This window comes from Misgurnus anguillicaudatus, chromosome 12 (genome assembly GCF_027580225.2).
Source record: "Misgurnus anguillicaudatus chromosome 12, ASM2758022v2, whole genome shotgun sequence".
NCBI lineage: Eukaryota > Metazoa > Chordata > Actinopteri > Cypriniformes > Cobitidae > Misgurnus > Misgurnus anguillicaudatus.
In genome coordinates this window covers 27,460,056-27,484,620 of record NC_073348.2, presented here as the reverse complement: position 1 = coordinate 27,484,620, position 24,565 = coordinate 27,460,056, and the positions used below count along the sequence as shown (strand labels likewise).

Below are 24,565 nucleotides of genomic sequence, written 5' to 3'. Positions count from 1 at the left end.
AGATAATTTATTATAACATGTTAAAATTGCCACTTTGAAGGTGTGAGCAAACATGAGCTGTGGGTGTGTCCTTTTAAATGCAAATGAGCTGATCTCTGCACTAAATGGAAGTGTCATGGTTGAATAGTGCAGATTAAGGGGCGGTATTATCCCCTTCTGACATCACAAGGGGAGCCAAATTTCAATGACCTATTTTTTCACATGCTTGCAGAGAATGGTTTACCAAAACTAAGTTACTGAGTTGATCTTATTCACATTTTCTAGGTTGATGAAAGCACTGGGGACCCAATCATAGCACTTAAACATGGAAAAATTCTGATTTTCATGATATGTTCCCTTTAAACTGCAATTCTTTGACAGACTGCTATATAGAAAATAATATGTTTACAGCCTGGTACAAAAAGTGATTTTGGTCTATAAAGCTAATTTTGGCCTTAATGTCAACTATAAGGGGGTGAATTTTTTGTAACTCATCCGTTTAAATTATATTAAGCCTTAAAGTTCTGCATAATTAAGGCCGTGGCCACTTGAGTGACGGGTGAACTGCCACTGCTGTCATTAGAATTGAGCTAGGCGGGCATGGTTTCAGCAACCAGCCACCTCAGCTTCACCCATGTCCCGCCTCTTTACCCATTTTCGGTTATCCGCGAGTGATGCACGGTGACGCGCAGCCAAGATGGCGGCGGCAGGCACTGCCTACTTAAGGCTTCAAAAAAGCTCTTTGCACACCTATGAGTGACATCACGGATACCACGTCCATATTTTTTACAGTCTATTGTCCGAAACCGTCTACTTTAATACTAAATAGAAGGCGAAAAGCAGTAGGCAAAGTGAGTGTTATGTCTGAAGAATTCATAGTCTTCCAAAACAGCTGAAAAGTACCTCTATGACCTTCTACTTCGGACAAGAACCTGAAGGGTTCATTCGATACATTTCTTTAATACTATCCATATTTATACTATATAGTACCTACTGTTTTTGTCCATTTCAGTACCTACTGTCACAGTATGCAATTTCGGACGCAGCCAAGTCTCGGTAAACTTTCAAATTGTGTTAGGGGCTGGACCATGATCGATGTCCCGCCGAAATAAACTGTTCAAGAACCCAACTCCACAATTCAGTGCTACACAGTTTACAGTCTTTGTAATATGTTTCAGCAATACACTTCTAACATTTATAATGTGTTTAGAAATGACTCTACACAGACTTTAAACAACCCAGCATTCATAGAACATATAAAAATTGGAAAACCTTGACATTTATTTGTGATAAACAGATTTTATGCCCTTTTTTGTAAAAGAGATTATACAAAAAAAATATACACATGAAAATATGTGATTTATTCAGTTAGTAGAAAAAACACCAGAAAAACCAAGGAAAATGTGGACACTTACTGGGATCAGAATTTATGTGTTTGAAGTAATAAGTACAGTACAGACTATTTCACAGACCAGAAATGTCCTATATAGTTGTGCCAGTAGATATCTAGTTTCCGTTACTTTTTTATTAAGTGCCTCTTTTTATTAACTCAGAATGTATTAAAAAGAGTTAACCTGGCAAATACTAGCAAATCCAGTGATTATTTCATCCTGAAAACCATAAGGAACTTCCCTGTGTCCAGGCAGACACCCTGCGTGATCATCCAAAACTGAGTAAATCAGCCAATCAGATTTAAGCTTGCCAAATCGAAAAAGCAGGGTGTGCTTTTTTCACAGTCTCATAGTTTTAAGATATGTGAGCTGAAACAGTAAACAATGACTGAGCTGAGGAATCACATTTATTTTTTGGGGGTTTTTACAGAAGATAATTTTTACTGTTTAGTTCCAGTTCTAGTCATGGTAGTAGATGAACTCTCGTTTTCCTCATTGGATTACGTTACTGCAACTTAATCCTACATCAAGTCCTGTAGCAGTCAGAGTAAAATGGGATCAGAGGTCAGAAAGGGAGAAGATAGGAGTCAGGCATGGCTAGAGAAAGGGAGGCTCACCGAAGAGGATGTTAGGCGCGATCAAGCCAGAGAAAACAGTCCACAGTTCAACATTTTTCCGGAAAGCTGGTTAAAATAACAGACCCTGGCACCTTGCGCCGGGGTAATTATGAATGAACCAAAGCAAGCAGATCTATGGCCTGTCATCTATGGGTGCTGACGACTGACCCACAAAACAAAATAAAAGTCCTGTAATAGCTCACTAAAGAAAATAATTTTGTGAATAATATTATGTATCATTGCTTAATGTTAAAAGAAAAACACTCGCTGTGCTTCATTAACCCAAAGTCCTTTTATCTACACATCTATGATATTAGGAATGTTTCTTTTTGTTGATGCATTATGGTTTTACATTACAGTACTTCCCCTGGAGACTACAGTTTATGCTGGTTTGACTGAGAAAAAATAACTTTTAAAAATATATGTTGAAATATTGAAAATAGCACTGAGATAACAAATCTTAAAATACCTGCATCGAACATTGTTTGCATAATAATGTACTAGCTACTTTACACAAACACACAGTCGTTCTGAACGTATCAGTGAGAGCTCAAATGATTGACATAATAACAAATTGAGCAATATTGCGTTTGGGCAACACACTGTTCAGTGATCAGTGAGTAATACAATTACCAACAGTATCAGGATTGTTTTTGTCTACTACTGCAAAAATTGCACTGACTGGGTGTTTTTCTTCATTCTTAGTCCTTAAATCATTCCGTCAGGAGATGAGTCGGGTACCACTGACAGTTTTTCTAACATTTATTACTATCATGACCCAGTTCTGCATTTAAAGGTGAACTTAGTAAGATTTCACTATCCCTTAGCTGGCTTTTATTTATCTCAGTAGTACCGTATATTGGCACTTTACTGCTTTATTATACAGCCAGTGCACATTTAAATAACACAATAACTAAAAATCCATATATGATGATGACTGTCTCAAAAACACAGCTGTATTTTTACAGGTATGCGCATTCATTTTGCCTTTAATTTCTGACCTGATAGTGCCACCTTCTGGTGAACAGGAGGAATAGTCACTTCGTTATACAGATTTAGCTGATTGTAATTACACAAAGAATATAAAAACAATAAATGTAAAAATTATAGCATGTTATTGCATAAATCATTAATATTTTAACATAGATCCACAGGATCAGAATTAGTTAAATCAATATTTGGTATTTAGTTAATTTGTTTAACGCTTACCATAGCCCATAGACTACTGCCAAGTCAGTGTTTAGAAATGCGAAACATTTTTTTATTTATCCCGATTAGAATTATATATGTATGGTATTCAGGTATTGTATTCATTGTTTTTCTTTTAAATTCGCATTTCACGCATAGCTGAATCTAAGAATACTCAGTATACTACAATTTACTACACTTTCAAGTATGCTTGATTTTATAAAATTTACACTTGTATTTTGTTCAAGGTGGTTGTCCCAGTTTTCCCTTCTCATCATGGCTTCTCCTCCGCGCTATCTGCGCATTCCACGCTGGCCGCCTGTCGTCAGATCCGCAATGCATTTCGGGCTACCGGAGGCTGATTCGCCCGATAATACAAACAAGCCGCCGGATACAGTGAAATCGGCTGAGCATGCGAAAAGCCGCCCGGTTATGAATTAACATCCATTCATCTCCATGAATGCATTCTTTTATTATTTTCCCCCGTTCCTATCCAAGTGTCAGTGTTTGACTGCGCATGCACGGGAATAAAACAGACAGCACGCTTGTCAAACGCTCATCCTAGATAGGAAACGCGCAGGTAAGATAAACATTTGTTTAATTTCTTCATTTTAATTTTTATGCAGTACATTTCGCACTAAACATACGTGGAAATTTTAGCAAGGTATGTTATAAAAGAGTAAAAATTAATGGTCGTCTTTAGATGGCAAGGCTGCCGAACAAATGCTAAGCTTATATGTTTATTAATGAAAGGCCCTTGGGCGACAAGGATCTTGGCTGCTTAGGACACACGACTGTACGTTACGACAGTATTTATAAGACATAAAATATCTAGTTTTCACCGTTAAATAATGCATGGGGCCGATAATGAGATAAAAGTAGATGTTTTGTGTTTTTTTATTCAAAAATCGCTACACTGAGGTAAATGTTGGTGAAGGACTGTCACCTGTCACACCTGTTCAGTCAGGTACACGTAGTTCCTCAGTAAGGTCGCGAAAAAACTCATAGAGTTACAGAACATTTTATATGTGTGTTTATTTTCAAATGTAAGTGTGTGTTAATATGGATATTTTGTTGTAATGGGCTTCTTGGCTTCATGTGGGTTCTCTATCAGGTGTTTAATGAGGACACTTTAGCTCGTGACGTGTATATTTGACTGTCGTGGTTGTCATAGATGCAGCTGGGTTGCAGTGCACGCTGCCTCTGCAATCTGTTGAAAATCAGAATGAAAATGCCAAGGTCATTTATGCCATTGTAGAATGATGTTACACAATATCTGTCTGTTTTTATTACCAATGACTCTTTTGCAATGTTTACATAATCCCCTCAAAGTGCCATGTGTTCACATGTAAATGTAGCAAGAAACAATTTCACATATGTGCTCAGTTAAACCGATGTATCTCAACGAGGCTCTTAAGATTATTATTAAGTATTTTAAATAAGACAAAACAAGCTTTAAAATTATTACGATATTTTGTAGTTTCTGATTAATTTAATAACATACATATTTCTAATTATTCCAAAATTTAGAAAATTATAAATTGTGTATAGACGGTTTCATCGGACGCACGTGATACACGTCTGGATCCGAACCTTACTTCCGGTTTCGTTTTTTTAATGGTCTAAGTAGTTGCTAAACTGATCTCTTGAACAAATGCCTCGTCAAAAATAACAAATGTTTTGGTTTCCTATGTAATCTATGTGTTGTTGTTTTGCTTGTTATATAAATAAACTACGTTTAAAGTACTTTGTTGTTATTAATTATTAGCGGAGTTTACCGGAAGTTACTGCGGACCGCGACAGCCGCTTGTTTATGTTGTTACTGCTGAAACCGTCTATAGGAACCTTTCCAAAATTGTCGTGGATTGACCATGGAGGGGCCTTGAAGTCAAAAGGTTGAGATGCAGTTTACCCAGAATTATCCTCCTAGATATAGATGGTTTCCGCAATAACAACATATACAAGTGGCTGCCGTGGTCTGCACGTAACTTCCGGTAAACTCCGCTAAGAATAAATAACAAGTCTTTTAAAGGTAGTTTATTTATGTAACAAGCAAAAAAACAACCCAAAGATTACCTAGGAAACCAAAACAATTGTTTTTTCCACAAGGCATTTGTTCAAGAGATCAGTTTAGCAACTAGTCAGACTAGGGTTGTGCCGATAGACGATAGTATCGTGTATCGACGATCTTCAGACATATCGCCAATGGCAGGCTTTCATGGCGATAGTCATGACGATAGTTGGCGAATGGTTATTATTATTATTATTTTTATCATCACAATTTTATATTAACACCCACAATGCATGCTTTTGCTCACATGAGGGTTTGTGGGCTTCACTTTACGCGGAGAGCTTGTAAAGAGAGAATTCCTTCTTGCACGTACCTGCACTTAATGCGCGCGTCTTGGTCTCCTTCTACCACTAAATCCAGCGCGCCGCGTCTTGAGCAGCTGCACTTCTCTCTGTCTCACGTGGACGCGCTCTCGCGTCTGTCCGAAGTCTAAACATAAACTAAAGTAGTAATCCTTATGTATTTGTTCAGTTAAATGCGTTTCATGCGAGCTAAGGCAAACTTTACTTTTTGTTTAAAATATGACCCGCTGCATATTAGCACCTCACTCTCGCGTACGTGCAGAGAGCTGCGCTCTGTCCGAAGTCAGATCACTAGGTATTAATACTGTTTATGATATGCATTTCAAGGAGTTGTAGCAACACGTCCCTCGTGTTTAATATATGATTGTGTTTAAAATATGATCGCGTTCCGCTGGACTGATGTGTTTAAAAAGGCACCTCATGAGAGCACCACTGCTTGACACGTGTAGTCTTCTGCAACAGCACTAAACCAATGCATTGAATTGTTTGTATGTGCGCGCACGTGTGTGTGCGTGCGCAGATGCATGTTTTTACAGTTATTAAGTAATCATGATAGGGTTTTAATGACGCGCTCGCATGGCATCAGGTTTAAGAAGGTTGCGGTCATGACGGTGTTGCTCTTGGTTTTTTGTCCACCCATCAAGTGACTTGTTATAATGAGTAAAAAATTAACAAATAAAAAAATGAGTAAACTACTGCCCCGCCCCCCGATAATATCGTGTATCGCCGATCTCACAGGCTGACGATAGGACGATCTGAAAATAAGGCATATCGCACAACACTAAGTCAGACCATTAAAAAAAACGAAACCTGAAGTAAAGGTCGGATCCAGACGTGTATCGCGTCAGCGCACATGCGTCTGAAGTTTGCTAATTATCCCTAATTTCTCTGTCTAGAAACCACACACGTGCATTTAGTTTATGAAAAGATCATAAGAAGCACGTGATGCACTATTCTGTCATAAAGATCTCAGCTTCAGCGTGGATAGTGGCAAGCTCTTTGATCTCTGCTTCAGTCCAGTTTGCCGACATTTCTCGTTGTGAATGTTGATCTGCGTTTAAATTCCTGTTTCAAAGAGCTGAACTATAACTTCTTGTTGCAATTACACGTGCGTCTTCACTACGGCACACCCCTTATGGCATCCTTTCTGTTTCTTGTTTACACAGGATGTGTTCTGTAAATGTTAGAGCAATGTTACTTTACGGAGCGATCCCAGAACATTTATGGGACGTGTTTGTGTTCACAATTTTATAGAAATTTTCTGGGACCAAAGTGCTGTAAGAATGGGGTATATGACAGCAGTTGTTCAGAGATCAATAAAGTTGATCTAAATCCTGTCATTCTGATCAATTACATTTATGCATTTGACAGACGCTTTCATCCAGCCTTGCCTTACAGTGCATCTGAGGTATAGATTGTATCAGTATTCCCTGGAAATCAAAGCTATGATGCTGCACTGTAATTCCGACAATGCTATTTTTGTGCTTGGTCAAGAGCTTCCATTATTTTGCTTTATCACAACCAATCCGTGTTTGCATCTTTATCATGGGTGATGATATTAAGCCTTTTATTGTATTTTCACAAAGAAAGCAATTCAGCATGTTTATATCAACAGATGTCAAATAAATCAAAGGTGATTTGGCAAGCCAACTCCCTCCATTGTGAATTCCCTTATAATTTGTTGGCCACTAGAACTCTGCCACAGTGTAGTTAAGCTAAGTAAATAGTGCTCATTTAATCCTAATCCCTTCAATGAGGTAACAACATCCCACATACCATCGATCTTCATTTCAAGCAACGCCACTTGGTCACCACAATCACAACTGCTCTCCAAGTGCAAATTTATTAATGTCGGTTTGCTGTTTCTGTGGTGCATAGATAAAACCTGAACCATTAGCTTTCATCCTTTTAAATTTCATGCTCTGGCACTCAGAAGAATTAAATGGCTCTTATGTGAATGCCGGCAATGATGCCTCCACTCGGATCAGTCTTCTGAGCAATACGCTTTCATCCCTGAATGTCTAGCTGAAGCTTATACCCACTTGCATGAGTCACATGATTGAAAACTTGGTTCTCTGCATTCCTGTATTTTCTTCTGTCCATTAAGGAGGCTGAGCCAATGAGCTTTATGAGATCTAACAAAGAAAGCCCACTTCACTTCAAGTTGCTCAGTCATTTATGAGACGCCCGCCAGCATGTGCCAAAGAATTCGGGTCTGTAGGGCAACCAAAGACACCTGGTTCTCTGTTGGCTTCTGTTAAAAATATCAATGAAAATATCTTGATATTCAAAGGGGTTAGGAGGGGTTTCTAATTAGTTTAGACTGAAAGATGTGCTCCTTGAACTCACTGGCTGTTCATTTAATGGTAATGACAGGGTTGGGCCTCCTCAGATCTGATAAGCAAGCACTTTTAAGCAGAACATTCCTAAAAGAAGTCTTCCATCTACAGTTTCTAGTAAACCAATATAGAGATAAAAGTAGACTTTTTATTTGGTATCAAATGTACACTTTAAGAAATGTTGGGTTGTTTTCATAGTTGGGTGGGTCAGATATGGACAAACACTAATTTCAACCCAAATGTTGGGTTGTTTCAACCTATAGTTGGTTAACAACAACCTAAAATAGGGTTATTTATAACCCAACATTTGAGTTTCCCATATTTGACCCAACTGTTGGTTGAAACAACCAAGGATTTGGGTTGAAATTAGCACAACTGTTAGGTTTGTCCAGTGTAGAAGTTATATCATTGAATGGATGTTTGAGCCCTGACCACAATGCTTTTTAGTGATAATGTTACATATCTGCCAGTACTCTTAAGTCTGTTTTTTTATCTTTATTATTTTCAATGTCACTCTCTCTTTCAGTGACGCTCCAGTATGGCGGACAGTATGATGAGCAAAGCAGCCACAATGGAGATTCCCATTAACAGTAATGGGGACTCTAGGACCATGGCAGAAGATGACAGTCTGGAGCAGGTGAGCGATACGTGGATGTACTTGTTGAGGTACTATACAAGGACTGGTTGAGTCAGTGTATTAAATGGTTGTGTTTACAAATGGTTTTGGTTTTGCTTGAAAGTTGTAGTGTGGCCAGTCCACCAAGTTACTCTGAAGATGAAAGCCCAGAAACTATTGAGTTTAAGTGCCGTGTCCTAAACAGTTTCACAATTTGACTCATGAGAAAACACTCAGGGTTGCAGATGTTGCGGATGTTTGTTCTTTGAATTTACACAATCCTTTAGAAGATAATGTTACCGAGCAAGTTAAAAAGTAATATTTGTTATTTCAATAGGTATGGCTTGTGACCTAAAATATTGTAAGTAAAATATTGCATGTGTCCTAATTGTGAGGTCTTTGTATGGGGAGCCAATTCTGCCATATTCATAAATAAATAAATACATAAATAAATATACAAGGAAATGTAAAAAAACAAAAATACAGAAATAAATAAAGAAATATATATACATGGAAATGTAAAAAAACAAAAATAAATGAGTATTTATACCTGTATTTCTTTATTTATGTATAATTGTATTTTTTCACACTATTATTTATTTATTTATTCATTTATTTATACATTTATTTATTTTTACTTTTATTTATTTTAACATTTATTTATGTATAAATGTATTTATGTCTACACGTATTTATTTATACATTTATATATTTCTATATATATTTATTTCCACATTTATTTATTTATACATTTATTTATTTCTTCTTTTCTTCGTCTGTATGCTAATGAGGGGGGCGTGTTTTACCTCAGACTTAGCAATCGATCTCTGAGTGCCAGTGCTGAAGCTTTGAGGCCACAGTGACACCTGGTGGTGTGAAAAGCGAACAAAGTTGCACATGGAGTGAATGACTTGGAGATGTGTAATATCCAAAACCTTATTTCAAGTTTAAAATCATTTTGTGTCACCATAACTGTGTATATAGGGTCACTATACATAGCATACATACTGTACTCAGTACACGGCCGCAAATCGCCATCCGGCCGCGACCTCCAAAATGTCCCGGCACACACAAATACCAAAATGCACGCCATCAACACATCCGATGACAGACCCTTGTAAGTGGACAGTATGCTCCAGGGCATTTACATTAAATGTTATTAATAGTGCATAATTTCACGCGTTTCCATATTAAAGTGTCCACTTACAAGGGTCTGTCATCAGATCTGTTGAAAACGTGCATTTTGATATTTATGTGTGCCAAGACATTTTAGAAATCATGACCGGATGGCGATTTACGTCCATGTCCTGAGTACAGTACATATGCTATGTATAGTGACCCTATATATACACAGTTATGGTGACACAAAATGATTTTAAACTTGAAATAAGGTTTTGGATATTGCACATCTCCAAGTCATTCACTCCATGTGCAACTTTGTTCGCTTTTCACACCACCAGGTGTCACTGTGGCCTCAAAGCTTCAGCACTGGCACTCAGAGATCGATTGCTAAGTCTGAGGTAAAACACGCCCCCCTCATTAGCATACAGACGAAGAAAAGAAGAAACAAACAAATGTACAAACAAATAAATGTGGAAATAAATATATATAGAAACACACAAATGCATAAACAAATACGTGCAGACATAAACACATCCATACATAAATAAATGCGAAAATAAACAAAAGTAAAAATAAATAAATGTATAAATAAATGAATAAATAAATAAATAATAGTGTGAAAAAATACAATTATACATAAATAAAGAAATACAGGTATAAATACTCATTTATTTTTGTTTTTTTACATTTCCATGTATATATATTTCTTTATTTATTTCTGTATTTTTGTTTTTTTACATTTCCTTGTATATTTATTTATGTATTTATTTATTTATGAACATGGCAGAATTGGCTCCCCATACTTTGTCATTTCTTAAAAAAAAGTTTAAATCTCTCCAGTTTGTAAATACACTTTATATGTTGTCACAAGCCACACCTTTCTAAGACAACTGAGCTATAACACTGGATCCTGGATAAATAATGTTGGGCAAACACAAGTGATATTTATCAGTTAGATGTTTGCTAACCAGAGGAACTGGCGTCATTCCTACAAGGAACTTAATGTTATTTTTTAAAAACGTATAGATTTACCAGCTCTAAAGCTCCCATTGTCATTTAAATTCAATCATCAAGCTCAGTTAAAAATAACAAGTGGTCTTAAACATTAGACTGGAAAACAGGCCAACACAATGGCCATCTATGTTTAAACTATTATTTGTTGAAACATTCCCATTGTGTGTCCATTTAAAAAGCTCTTCCTAAAAGATCTGCAATGGATACAGTAATGTCTCAGGCTCGGCTGAAGGCAGATGGCACTTTGGCATTGCTTTGTGTCTTTAAATAGATCAGGAGCATTGAGCCAGAAAGTGAGAATAGACTTGTAATGCACTTTGTAGGTGTTCTTGTATTTCTTTATTTGGAAAGCGGGAGAGACATATGCTTTTTTTCTTATCTCTCTGTTCATTCTTAAGAGCGATAGAGGAGCTGATATAACTCAGGCTTCATGCAGAGTGCTTATTCGTTGCTTAATGAGGTTTGAAATGAGAAAGAATAGTGTCGCTTGCATTTCAACAAAGGAACCTTGAAGTATTTGTTACATATCTTTTTTTTTGTACAAAGCTTGTGTTTATTTGTGTTTTTTTTAAGCACCATTACAATTCTTAAAAAAGTGTGTCTGTGTGTCAGCATATCACGTTATTGTAATTTGTATTGGTGCCAAAGTAAAATTTAGACTATCCCATCATTTGTTTTCACTCCAGTTTCTGTTTTACATTGTTTACATTTTTTGTTATCTTCTTTTTGTCGTCATGTTCTTCATTCTTCCTTGATGTCTGTGCAGGCTACAAAGATTCATTGGAGCTTAAAAGAGAAGGTAGGGAGTCCCCTAGGCCACAGGGTGAGAAATAACACTGGGAAAGGGGGCGGAGCCTCTGGGGCTATCCAAGAGTGTGTGTGTGTGTGTTTGTACACTTATACTTGTTTTTTGTCTTCCTGGATTTACTTCTTCCCATAACCTTGTCACAACAAACAGGATGTTTGCCAAACGTCATGCATTCTAATTTTAATCAATGATTGAGGTCTGAAATCCAAATTATTATTTAAAAAAAAAACATCCTGTTTTTAATGTCACTGTCTAAAGCAGTGGTTCTCAAACTTTTTCGGCATGCAGCCCCCTTTGTGTGTGGTGCATCGCTCTGTGAATGTAACAAAACATATTCAATTGTTCAACATATTGCCCCCGGGCACCATCTTGAACCACTGGTGTATAGTATTAACCAGTAACTAGAAACTTAAATAAGTATTAACAGTTTGAAAAAAATGCTAATTAACAAAAAAAAAACATGTCAGACGCACTTAGAGGATTTTGCATCTAAACTCCTCATACATATGAGGATGAAGTTTGTTTCCTTTTTTACGTATACGCAAGGGTCCGTGACTCCGCGTACAGTGTGTGTGAGCAAACGTTCGTCATCAGAAGACTGCGCACCTATTGTATACACAGCGGTATTTTTGAAACCCTGCGTTCATTGGACGCGTGGGTCGGGAATGCTCCTACTGGACAAGGTAGTATTTAGCCCAGAAGATGCATTATGGTTTGTCGCAGTGCACATGCTTCGAACGTCTGTGTACACGTACGAGTCAAATAAACTACTTTGCAAGGCTGTGCGTTCGGCCATGCATATACATGTTAAAAAAACAGACTATACTCCGGGCTTTTCCCGGACAGGGGTTAGACTAGTCCTAGACTAAAATAAATATAAGAGCTGTCCAAACTGAAAACAACTTACACAGACATTATCTTAAAATACATCAGTGCCCTTTGTTTTGCCTAAAAATGCACACAAGTAATGTTTTTAGTAAGGCATGTTTGTTAAAACTAGTTATATTTTCTAATTAAACTAAGGACTAGGCCTGTCTTAAGCTAATCCATGTCCAAGATATCCTGTTATATATCCAAAATAACAGCAGTGAATATGTACATTTGTTTTTATTTGTTCAGCCAGTAATGTTTATTGGCAGTGTTTTGCTTTTTTATATATATGTGACTTTGTTTTACATAACAGATAATTGTTTTCTTTCACAAAAAAACCTGGTATGCTTTGGTGTCAAATTCTTTTAAACCATCATGGAAACAAAAGACCTGAAGTTTTCAAGAATTTTCACAGTTGTTAAATATAATAACAAACACGTTATTCTTGTTATTATATATAATAACAAAATCGTTGGTTTTTGTTATTGTGTAAAATCACAAACACGTTATTCTTGTTCTTATAACACTGTTCTAATCACTATCACTTACTTTTCTCTAACAATTTACAACTTTTACAAGCGTGTGTATAGGACAAACCAGACTGTGTAGAATTAATTCTTTATGGGGTGATTTCCTGGACAGGGTTTATCCTAGTCCCAGATTAAAATGCATGTTTAGGCTGCCTTAATTTAAAAACAACTTGCATTGATATCTTAACATGTATAAGAAATATGCACACAATATATAACACAATATGTACACCAGTATTGTTTTTTGTAAAAACTACTTAAATGTCCTAAAATAACTAAGGCCTAGGCCTGGATTAATCTAAACCCTATCTGGGAAACTGCCCCTGTGTGTACTAAAAGATTTAGGTTTTAATGTGGTCTAAAAACTTTTTTTAATCATCTTTATCTGTCTCTGTAGGATTTACAGCAGGTCATGGTGTCTGGGCCCAACCTTAATGAGACCAGCATTGTATCAGGTGGTTATGGAGGCACAACAGAGGGCATCATTCCAACCAGCTCCATCAAAGGTAAAACTCCGTTTAATTGAGTTCCTTTCTGTTACTTTGCATCTTCTACTGCCTCATTGTTAAAATAAACTGTCATTCTGTCCATCTTTTAGATCAGGGTTTTATCCTTTACCCCTTTTTTGCCAACATACTTCGCCATGATGGAATAATTTATAAGATTTTTTCTTGCACTTTTTATTTGCATCATTTGCATTACAACAGATTGTGTTGGGTGTAATAAATTGGTTAAGAAAATACAATAAGAGCACTTACCTGTTTTTGTGGAGATGTGGATGGAACTGTCCTTGAAGATTTGTATAATTTATGCTCCTTTTATTCCTGTGGTGCAATTCAAAGGATTCTGGAAGCATCAGCCGTTCTGCACTATAAATAAGTATTGTGTGAATCATGCTTAACTATAAAAGTTTGATATTAACCAGAGTTGGGAGAAATTAAAGAAGCCAGTGAGCATAACCTATTATAAACATCTTTTGTAATCAAATACTCATTAATGTTTAAAGGGACACTCCACTTTTTTCATTTTCCAGTTCCCCTAGAGTTGGGCATTTGATTCTTGCCGTTTTGGAATTCATTCAGCTAATCTCCGGGTCTGGTGGTGCCGCTTTTGGCGTGGCTTGGCATAGTCCATTGAATCTGATTAGACCATTAGCATTGCGCTAATAGTTCCTAGCCATATCTGCCTAGAAAATCGCAACTTTTAATTTCCCGCACGTCTTAGTACACAATGTAACTACAGAAGAGTCAAGTTTTAAATAGGAAAAATATCGAAACTCTTTGGTTATTTTTTTAGGCGAGATGTTAATGGTCTAATCAGATTCAATGGATTGTGCTAAGCTATGCTAAAAGTGGTAGCGCCAGACCCGAAAATGGATTTCAAAACAGTAAGAATCAAATTTTTAACTCTAATGGTGCGTTTACACCAACCGCGGTAGAGGCGTGAAGCGCGAGTGATTTCAATGTTAAGTCAATGTGCAGACGCATTGACGCGCGTCAGGAGGTCCCGCGGCGCGGAAGAGGCGTTCGGCGCCGAGCGGAAGACGCGTTTCCGCCTCATTCGTGCGTGAAGCTCGCGCGAATTGAGCGTTGTGCGCGGTACGCGCGAATGGTGCTATTGTGCATTTTGCGTTTCACGCGAATTTGCGGCTGACGCCCGAGTTGAAAAATTTGAACTTTGGCGGAATTTCGCGCCGCGTTAACCAATCAGGAGCCTGCCTGCTGCTGTGGTGGCAGCCCCGCCCGGAGTCACTCACTCAAGCAGTCACTCGGAGCTATATGACACAAGCTGTTATTTCTATTAGGAGACAGGAATAAAAAGGACCTCGCTTGGAAGAGTGTCAGTAAGGACTTTGGGCAACCTGGTTAATTGTAATACACACTTCACTTTTGAGTCACGTGACGTTTATCGACCCGCGCCGTTTATCGACCCGCGCCGTTTATTTTCCCCCTATAGTAAGGTTACCCAATACAAACTGGTAACTCTCTTGATAAATGCACAATCAACATCAGTCATCTTGCAAACAGACACTCGCACAGCAGTTGCCCCTCCCACAAGAAGCGGATTTTGCCTCGGACGCGCGTCAAATGCTTGCTTTTTCCGCGCGTCTACTTCGCTCAACACGCGCGAATGCATTCAAAGTGTTCAAGCGGCAAACTAGGCGCGGTAGACGCGATTTTGACGCCCAAAACGCGTTTGGTGTAAACCCTGCATAAGGGAGCTGGAAAATGAGTATATTTTCTATAAAAAGTGTTCCTTTTAACCGAATAGGATATGTTATAGATCTGATTCTAATGTCTTGGTCTTCATGGGTCTTAGTTTAAGTGTTAATGTAAATTCTTTTCTCCGACTGGTGGCTGATTCATTCAGGGCTTTCTGTCTCTTTACCCTTTCTCAGGCCCTGCCATCCGTCTTAACACAAACTTTGTGGGCAACAGACGCATTCCAAACGAAGGACAAGGTCGTTTATCCGTCCGTTCTCACCCCATTTCTCTTCGTTCTCTTTCTCCACTTTCCCGTGGTGCCTTAAATTATTTCTTTCTTTCCAGGGTTGGGATGCTGTTTTACAGGAACAAACCTAATCACCTCTCCATTTCTTTTTTTCCTCATGTTAATTTTCTCTCTTTCCAGATTGGAACAGGCTGGATTTTATCACATTCTCTTCTCTTTTCCAGGTTTGCTAGTGGGAACTTTGTCTCTATTTAGGAAGTTTTTGTCTTTTGGTTTGGGAAATCAATCTGACACTTTATTGTGGCTTTAATCTGGTTGTTCGGGAAATGTTTAGAAGAATCTGCTACAGAATGACTGACTGTAAACATGTTTAGACAAAGATTAGATCAAGAAAAAATTCATTTTAGATCAGTGCTGTGTGGTACTCAAAGTTGTTATTTTTGTTGCAAAAATAGAGCATCAGACACATTGGAGTTTAAAATAACAGTATGCTGTTAATTGAAATGTTAGTTGTCTTCTATTTGTCATGTGGCAGCAGATTTAACAAAATATCCATTACGTGTTTCCTGTTTTCATTTCATCTCACTACATTATCACATTTTCTCTCTCACCCTCCCTTTTTCCCTGTTCTTCTCCCTTGACTCCTCCCCATACTTGCATTAACACACATACACCAACGTTATTCAATGCACACTACATTTTCATGTGATACAACACATTCCCTCCTAAAAATATCACCCCAACCTCCCCATTTCCTATTACCCTACATGTACCCTGTACATCCCTTATTATCCCTGGGCCTGACCGCCTCCAGACCTGCGAATGAAGTCCAGGGATGTTAGCATTGCCCCAAGCCAGACTGCAGCCTGCCGAATAGCCAGCCAATCAGAAGACATCCCAGGTATCCCAAAGAGTGCTGGAAGATCCCTTCATTAATGTGCTCTTTGGCAACACATTCCCCTAGTCACTTATTCAATTTCATCTCCCTTTTCGCACATCTTTCAGTCTTTTTAATGCAATGATGGCCGCAACATTTTGAAAGTACTTGTAGAGGATGTGCGTATGAAATGTTTATTATTACTGTGACTTACTGTAAGCATTTTCTGTAAACCAGGTTCCAACATGCACCTTACCAATAGCAGTTCATCCATCACAGCAGATGAGGCCACGAGAGGAGTTGCTGTGGAGAAGTTTGACATTGTAAAGAAGTGGGGCCTGAACACTTACAAGGTTTGTCAGCTAACTGAATCTGTACTAACAATTTAGCATGCACATTTCAGCTCACCTCTTTAATCTTTTCTAATTAGATATCGGCACCAATTTTCTAAAACCAATTTGTATGTTGTTTTCTCTCTTAGTGCACCAAACAGATGATCTCTGAGAGGTTTGGCCGCGGCTCGCGTACGGTAGATCTGGAGCTGGAGGCTCAGATTGAGGTTTTGCGGGAAACCAAACGAAAGTACGAGAATGTGCTACGTTTAGCGCGAGACCTAACCAACCACTTTTACAGCATGGTGCAGACGCAGCACGCCCTCGGTGACACTTTTGCAGACCTCAGTCAGAAGTCTCCAGAACTTCGGGTGAGATGCTGTGGCCATCCTAAGATGTACCACATTGGCTTTGACTGCTATGCAAAGTTAAGGGAGGCTGTAAACCTATTTTAGGCTGTTGCTAAAGTTTATAATTCAGGCCAAGTCAATGTTGCTATATATTGTAATATGAAATAGTAAAATGTTACATCTGTTTTCAACTTTTGCATTGCTATTTATAGACAAGTCTAGTCGGGTATATTTCTTTGCTAGACAGATTGTCTTAAACAAGTTAGAGATGCACCAATAAATCGGCATTTGTAGATAAAGGCAAATTTTTGCGCTATTGGTTTAAAAACAGCTGATAGTCATGGCCGATATATCCTGTCAATCGAAAGAGCACTGAAGAATGCAATACATTTGAGCTTTGTGTATAGAAAAGGTAAAGAAACATCACTAGTTTAATGTTCAATGTTAATGGTCAGAAAATTGAATCTTCAGAATTTAGTTAATCCAACTTAATATAACCACAAAACTATCGGTATCAGTTTGAATAATTGGTATCGGTAAAAAAAATGTTATATCGGTGCGTCTCTAATTCATTGTTATATATTTTTGTGTTAAAGGCGGGGTGCATGATTTTTGAAAAACAGTCGGGGAGTCGCGCTGACTAGCCCATCAGCAGTAAGTGGCGTGTCTACTAAACGACATCGTTGCCTGAGTTGCGTATGTGTGGGGCGGGTCTATCAAAAGAAGGTCCAGATTCTTTTGGGTTAGGGGCGTGTTTGTTTAGGTGATTATATCAAATGTCAACATTGGCTTTCAGAGATCATGCACCCCGCCTTTAAGAAGACACACATTTAATTATCTTGTTAGAAGACAACTTAAACAATTTATTACTGTAATTGCTATGGTGTACAACAGAAATTTATTTTAGTGTTTACAAATAGGATGAGTTTGGCTACAATGCAGAAACACAGAAGCTGTTGTGCAAGAATGGAGAGACACTACTGGGCGCCATCAACTTCTTTGTGTCCAGCATTAACACACTGGTAAACAAGACAATGGAAGACACACTAATGACCATCAAGTTGTATGAGAATGCCAGGTAATTTACTTCATTTGTTTCAAATATCCCTGACAAGTTGGTATTGAATGAACTGTTCCTGGTACTAAAAAAAGATATGTATTTATCACCACAGTGCTGTAGATTCTAAAAAGGTTTTCCCTCTTAACTGTTATCCAATTAACTTGGTCCCCAAAGATTTAATGCTAGCTTAATGTGTGTCAAGTGTAATCAAAATAACTATAATAATTAAAGCTGCAAGCAGCATTGATCTAATTTGTTCACATATATGTATATATTTTATAAATGCAGTGGATAATTCATTAAAAAATGTGAATGTTTTGTGTAATGTCCTGTAGGCTGGAGTTTGATGCATACAGGGCAGATCTAGAGGAGCTTAACTTGGGCCCACGGGATGCTGTTACCATAGCTCGTATCGAAGCTGCTCAGCAGCAGTATCAGATCCACAAGGACAAATATGAACGTCTCCGGAGTGATGTCACAATCAAGATCAAGTTCCTGGATGAAAATAAGGTGGTCAACCCTTATCATTTCCTCTTTAAGAAAACACTTAATTGATTTTGTTCATAAGAGTTTGTATAAAATACATAAAACAGATCCCAACTGTGTTAAAATATTAAAATACAATTATAAGTAGCCACAAACCAGGAAAACAGTATGAATGTGCATTCACATCTTTCAAAAGACATGATTGACAACCATGCAATGCATGTGTAGTATATTATTTACAGTATATGCAGTTCTTAAAGGAATAATTGCTAATGTACACACAATTGTAACTATGCTGTTATATAGTCGAATATTGAAATGTTTGCATACAATGTTATGGCTGCAAAATATTAGAGATGCACCAATATATAAAAAGAAATTCACCAATAACATATTATTCATGCTGATATCAGCCGATACTGATAGTATGGTGGTTATATTAACTTGCATTAACTAAATTCTGAAGATTACCGTATTTTCCAGACTACAAGTCGCTCCGGAGTATAAGTCGCATCAGTAAAAAAACATATATATATATCTATATAAAGGCTGGGGTATTCCTTTTTTCTGCGTCTGGCTCGCGCACGCTCGCGACCGCGCAGCTTTCCAAGTATACTCCCCACGGCTAAACGCAGATGGCCACGTTTGACACTACAAATGATTTCTTACTCAAATTATTACTCTAACAGGCCATCAGGGTAGCACTGATTTGGCGACATTTACAGTACATAAAAACATTAGGATAGGTGAAGAAAAGTAGCCGATCCACCATTGCAAACACAGTTTAGAACAAACAACAAGACAACAAAGAACAGGAATCAAACATTATGGTAACAAAAATGCTCCACAGCTTTCTGTTCTTGGAAGAAGTAAAAATTTAAGAAGAAAAACAATTGTGTGTGTGCAAATGCTGTCTATTTCCTTTGTATAATTGTTTGTAGTGGAGTGTCCTGTGTCAAAATATTTTCACGCGCATGCGCTGTTGTACGCGCACTGTCCGCGCGGTCTCAAATTTTGGGCTGCAAGCGGACGCGGACAGGGGCGCCGCTAGCAATTTTGGGCCCTATGAAAGAATAGGGGGTCAGGCCCTCACCATACCCATTTTGCACCAAACATACAATCCAACCTACTGTAGCTATTCAAAATCTTTGTCTGTAATTTAATAATACAGAACTATTTATTTTGCTATTGTTATGACCACAATTATCAGTATTTATAGACACCTACAATGTCTGCAGCTAAGATAATTTATTGTCCAATGTAAATTTAATTGAAAAATACAGTACATTAATCGAATATTCAGAGAAAATGCAACGTTCTTAAAGATTAAAGATAAATGTGAACATGCCTGTGAAAACCCAGCTGAAGTATTTATTTGTGATTTACTGTTTTCCACATAAACTCATCCTACATAATGTAAAGAACATTTTGTGAAAGTATAAACTTGATATCTTTAATATTGACTGAGTAATGTCATGTCAGCGATTGACATCATAGTGAAATTAATGCTTGAAATTAAACTGTGATGCTTTTTATTTCACAATAAGATTTGAGGCTTTAGTCTGATTTTCACATGCAGTCTCAGTGACATACTTGAGCTGTTACACACACAACATTGTAACATTTAAAAATGGCGAACAACAACAATGCATCTTTTCTATACCTTATGCCTCAAATAAGACTGGATCAACAATGCTTGACCAAAGCCTGTATTATAATTATTAGCATTATTTATAAGGTAAAGAACAAGTTACACACACCAGCAGCTTCAGTAAAGCAAAAATAACGACAGATCATTGAAACTGTGAACTTGAGAAAACAGCTATACTGTTATTAAATGATTCTTCAGACTGTTTTTTAATCAACGGGACTCTAAAATGAAATGAATGACAACTATAGCAGATTACAACATAGATTTCCATTGATTTCTTAAACCTGTTGCAAGGTTAGAAGCTTTATACATAACTGGACTAGTTTAGCCTTAGTTGCATTTCAGTTTTATCACAATCAACTCGATTCACGACTGCATAAAAATACTTCTTTGGCATATTGCGTTGCAAAACATTGGTGTGTGTAACCGATCGCATTTCTAGTTTATGTTAATTAGCTTATACGGGCTACGTTAATTAAAACAGCTTATAAGGGCTGACTTCGCGTTAGAATCATAACGTAAAACAGGGAAGGTAAATCACCTTGTGTTTTTTTAAACTGAGGTGAACAGAGCGAAGACTTTACAGTGGAAACAAAAATGCATTGTATTGCTCCAGCGTCACATTGTGTAAACTGCATTTATAGTAAGGAAGTGCACATATGCAGATATAATAGCAAATAGCAGTAAATACACACACCTTGCTCTCTTGTGAAGTTCACGCGCACTGTGAGACCGTGCTAACACGCAGAGTAAAGACGGGGGCGGAGCCAAGAGGGCTCAGCTTAAGGGGGTTGCGTTTGCGGCACAGTCCTTGGCTGGGGCCCTCAAAAGTTCATGGGCCCTTAGAATCGTCCTAACTTTTCCCCCCTTTACGGCGCCCCTGGACGCGGACAACCGCGGACCCCCTGATGACGAAAATGACGTCATGCAGACGGCGCGCATACACGGACGTCCCTAGTATACTTTCGGGTTAAGTCACACTGGACTATATGTTGCATTTATTTATTTAGAAAATGATTTCACAAAATCCAAGCCCAAGAACAGACATTTAATCTGTAAAGGCGAGTTATTCAACTAAACAATGACACGCAGAACAGCAGACTGAATAGGTGTCCGTGCATGTTAACGTAACATTACCATTTATTCAGCTAACACAATAGCATACAGAACATACCTGGGAGGCTAAATAGGCTAAATTAACATGACAAGCCAAATCAAGTTCAACAAGCTCCTGAAGTCATTCCACATCACTGAATCCATTGAATTATATAAATACAGGAGTAGCATAGAGCAGACTCTGGCGGCTGTGCGACTTATAACCTGGAACATACAGTACATTTTCTGAACGTTATTCATTAATATAATGACCAATAATATTGAACATTAAACTAGTGACGTTTATTTACATTTTCAATACACAGAGCTCAAATTCATTACATTTTCCTGTTCTTTTTTTGATTGACAGGGTATATCTGGCAAAACTATTGGCTGGTTTTAAACAAAAATTCATTTTATCATCCGATACCGATTATTGACCGATATATCGGTGCATTTCTAAAATATATATATTAGTGTATCCTTTTTTAAATATCATATTTATGAAAAACGAGCATTTTGCACGTTATAGGGAATGCTAATAATGTTTACATTTTTGTCTTTAAAGTATGCCTTTACAGTGTTATCTCAGAGCTGACAGTGTGTGTGTGTTTGTCTATCTCTCTTACAGGTCAAAGTGATGCACAAACAGCTTCTTCTGTTCCATAATGCCATCTCTGCCTATTTTGCTGGAAACCAGCAGCAGCTGGAACAGACCCTCAAGCAGTTCAACATTAAACTCAAACCACCAGGGGCCGACAAGCCCTCCTGGCTGGAAGAACAGTGAAAGTGACCAGTTTGCCCAGCTTTCCCGTTATATGTCTTTAGCCACAGTGTGACACAGTAGGACGGCGAGAGACCAGCGGTCTGAGGCTACAGCCTCTTACTCACTAACTTTCTTTAGCTTTCTAACCCACACTTATTTTTGATTTTACATGTCCTCCTATTACTGCTATAAACTGTTCTCAAGTGTCTGCATAGTCCCTAGTGTAACTGGTCCTGAAGCTCCAATCAAATGGTTAATAATTTATCAGTTTCATCCCTATAAACATCATTAAATTGACTGAAACAAACCTTTGGATTGTCATACAAGAACGGCTGTATTTTTTCCAGACTATTCTCAGTCATGCACACTGTCCACATTCCCTGTGTTCTCACATTAACTGTGGGAAGCATTTTATTTTACTTCATTGTTTTTTGTATTGTAGATTTGGTCTTGTAGATGATACAAGTGCAGAAAATGCAGAGCACTCTTATCATGGAGCTCGTGACATTGGTATTGTGTCCTTGTACGTTTACCGAGCTAACAAAGTAGTTAAACTGATCCAAATGCTTGAAAATATTACATTGAAGATCTTAAAATAACACTAACTTTTTATTTTTACCATGAGATTAATTCATTAAAATGCATTAGAATGAATTGATGAATGTACCAAACACGGATGCATTTATTATTGTTTTTTTGCTTGTTTTTACAAAGCCTTTCACATTTTCAAGAGATAAAGCTAAAAATCTCTGGTAAAGGAATTTCAGACAGTGCTTGTTTTCTCTAAATGAGAAGAGTACATTTTTGTTTTATTTAAATGAATATTTGCTGATTATTTTCTGTGTTATGCACTAATGCAAGTTTATGTATACTTTCTATTTTAATTTTGGTTTTGTTTAACACAGGCCCAACATTATCTGCCTCTTTATTTACCAAAATGTGCACTAGAGGTTATTTCCGAAAAGCATTGGGGGTGCTCTCCTTTTCCTCCATTTTCATTCATACTAAAACCACACATACTGTATGCATCTTTCTGTTTTTGTTTAAAAAGAAATTGACTATTTCCCACCCAATCAAAGCTTTACGCACCTGTAAGTGCATGTCACTGTAGCATTTTTCCTCTTTCTGTGTTACTAATGAATTGTTGTCAAGCATCATAACTAGAAACTGTCTCAAAAAGTTAGTACAAAATCAAAGGAATTTTGATGTAATTATTTAAATATATCATAGTTTTAAGTTGTATTTGTTAATAATCGAATATATTTGTAATTGAATTGACATAAACAAGACTAACTAAGATCTAACTGCATAATTCTCACCAAAAATGGATATTAATACTTAAAATGAGTTTGAAATGTTACAGTGACTGCATGGATCGATAAATGTCAAAGTAACTTATGATGATAAATAATGTTCAGGACTGTTGAACATTGCACTAAATATTTTTAAACTTGAGATGAAGCAATACCGAAGATGTATCTAGGAAGTGTATTTTCGTGTTTGCCTGTTTTCCATGCATTGGGATTTAATTCTTCTCAATGCTTCAGCTTCAGTAAAATACAACTTGAGTAGTAGTCCATGAAAATAATGGTTAAATTATTTTGTAAATGTTTGCGTATGCTTAAAATAACCATTTTATTTTAGTCACCTACTGATTAGTACATGTATACTAGCATGTTTGCGAAAGCCTTTTTATCTTTGCCTTCACTCTTTCTTCCTCAAGGACCAGTTGCTTACTTCAGAAGAGGGACTAAATGAAATTATGGGACTTCCCTTTGTCAGACATTTTTTATACCAAGTATTTAGTTTGAACTTACAGACTCTTGTGTCAGACAGCAGAAACGAACACCAGACACTGATCCTTTTTATAAAGTGATGGATGTTTCTTCCAAAGCAATAGGATTTGAAATGCTCCTCAGCCATGAACATAGTAATTTCCCCTTTCTTTTTCTAAATCAAACAAATGTGTCTGGGTTGTTTTATTTTTGGAGAATGTTACTTTTATTTGATTTATTATTGTTAACAAAAGTGTTTGGTGATTACTCCGTAGGTCTAGTTTTAGAACATTGCAGAATCAAAGGGTTATAAATATTACCATATTTATGTACAATCAATATTTTAGGCTGCTCTGTAGTATTGTAGTGTATGATGACTGTACATATGTAAAGATATAAGACAGATTTTGAAACTGGACCCCCATGATGTTAGCCTTTATTCCTCACTTTAACCGAATTTCCTGGAGTTAAGTGAAATACAAGAACCCACATGATAAAATCTGAAATGTTTGCAAACGAAAAATGTCTTTGTGTGATTCTATTAGTTGATGTTCATGACTATTTTTTTACTGTGACGGTAACAACATTTTTCATATACACATTTAATACAGGAACTTCGAAGTCAGGCAGAGTGTACTACACTTATCCTCAAACCTCTAAATCTTAGTAAAAAAATGATTAGCTGATAATTGGTTAAGTTTAGCAAAACTCATTCACTATTAAAATTTGAGCTATTTAAACAGAACCTGTTTGCGTAGATGTAAACCTTAATAATTTACTATGCAGCCAAATGGCTTCAATGAAATGTCAACAGGAATTTTTAACAGGAATCAAAAGACAAATCTGTTGTTATATTTTTGTATATTGAAATTATA

At 37.2% G+C, this 24,565-nt stretch overlaps 1 protein-coding gene across 8 annotated transcripts; it reads left to right on the top strand.

The window, feature by feature from the left end:
• The first annotated feature begins 3,501 nt into the window (after positions 1-3,501).
• On the top strand, positions 3,502-24,213 carry arfip2b (ADP-ribosylation factor interacting protein 2b). 8 transcript variants are annotated; one of them, XM_055208471.2, is made up of 11 exons: positions 3,502-3,755; positions 8,414-8,524; positions 11,406-11,462; positions 13,245-13,353; positions 15,246-15,308; positions 16,113-16,233; positions 16,432-16,528; positions 16,657-16,878; positions 17,778-17,935; positions 18,253-18,427; positions 21,781-24,213. In XM_055208471.2, exons 2-11 carry the CDS (start codon positions 8,426-8,428, stop codon positions 21,934-21,936), a joined length of 1,257 nt encoding a protein of 418 aa, XP_055064446.2. In that variant the 5' UTR covers positions 3,502-3,755; positions 8,414-8,425; the 3' UTR covers positions 21,937-24,213. The 8 variants fall into 8 exon arrangements, with proteins under 8 accessions (XP_055064446.2, XP_055064439.2, XP_055064441.2 ...); XM_055208464.2 differs by lacking the exon at positions 16,113-16,233 and having other exon boundaries at positions 3,507-3,755; positions 16,413-16,528; XM_055208465.2 differs by lacking the exon at positions 16,113-16,233 and having other exon boundaries at positions 3,510-3,755; positions 11,406-11,438; positions 16,413-16,528.
• The last annotated feature ends 352 nt before the right edge of the window (positions 24,214-24,565 follow it).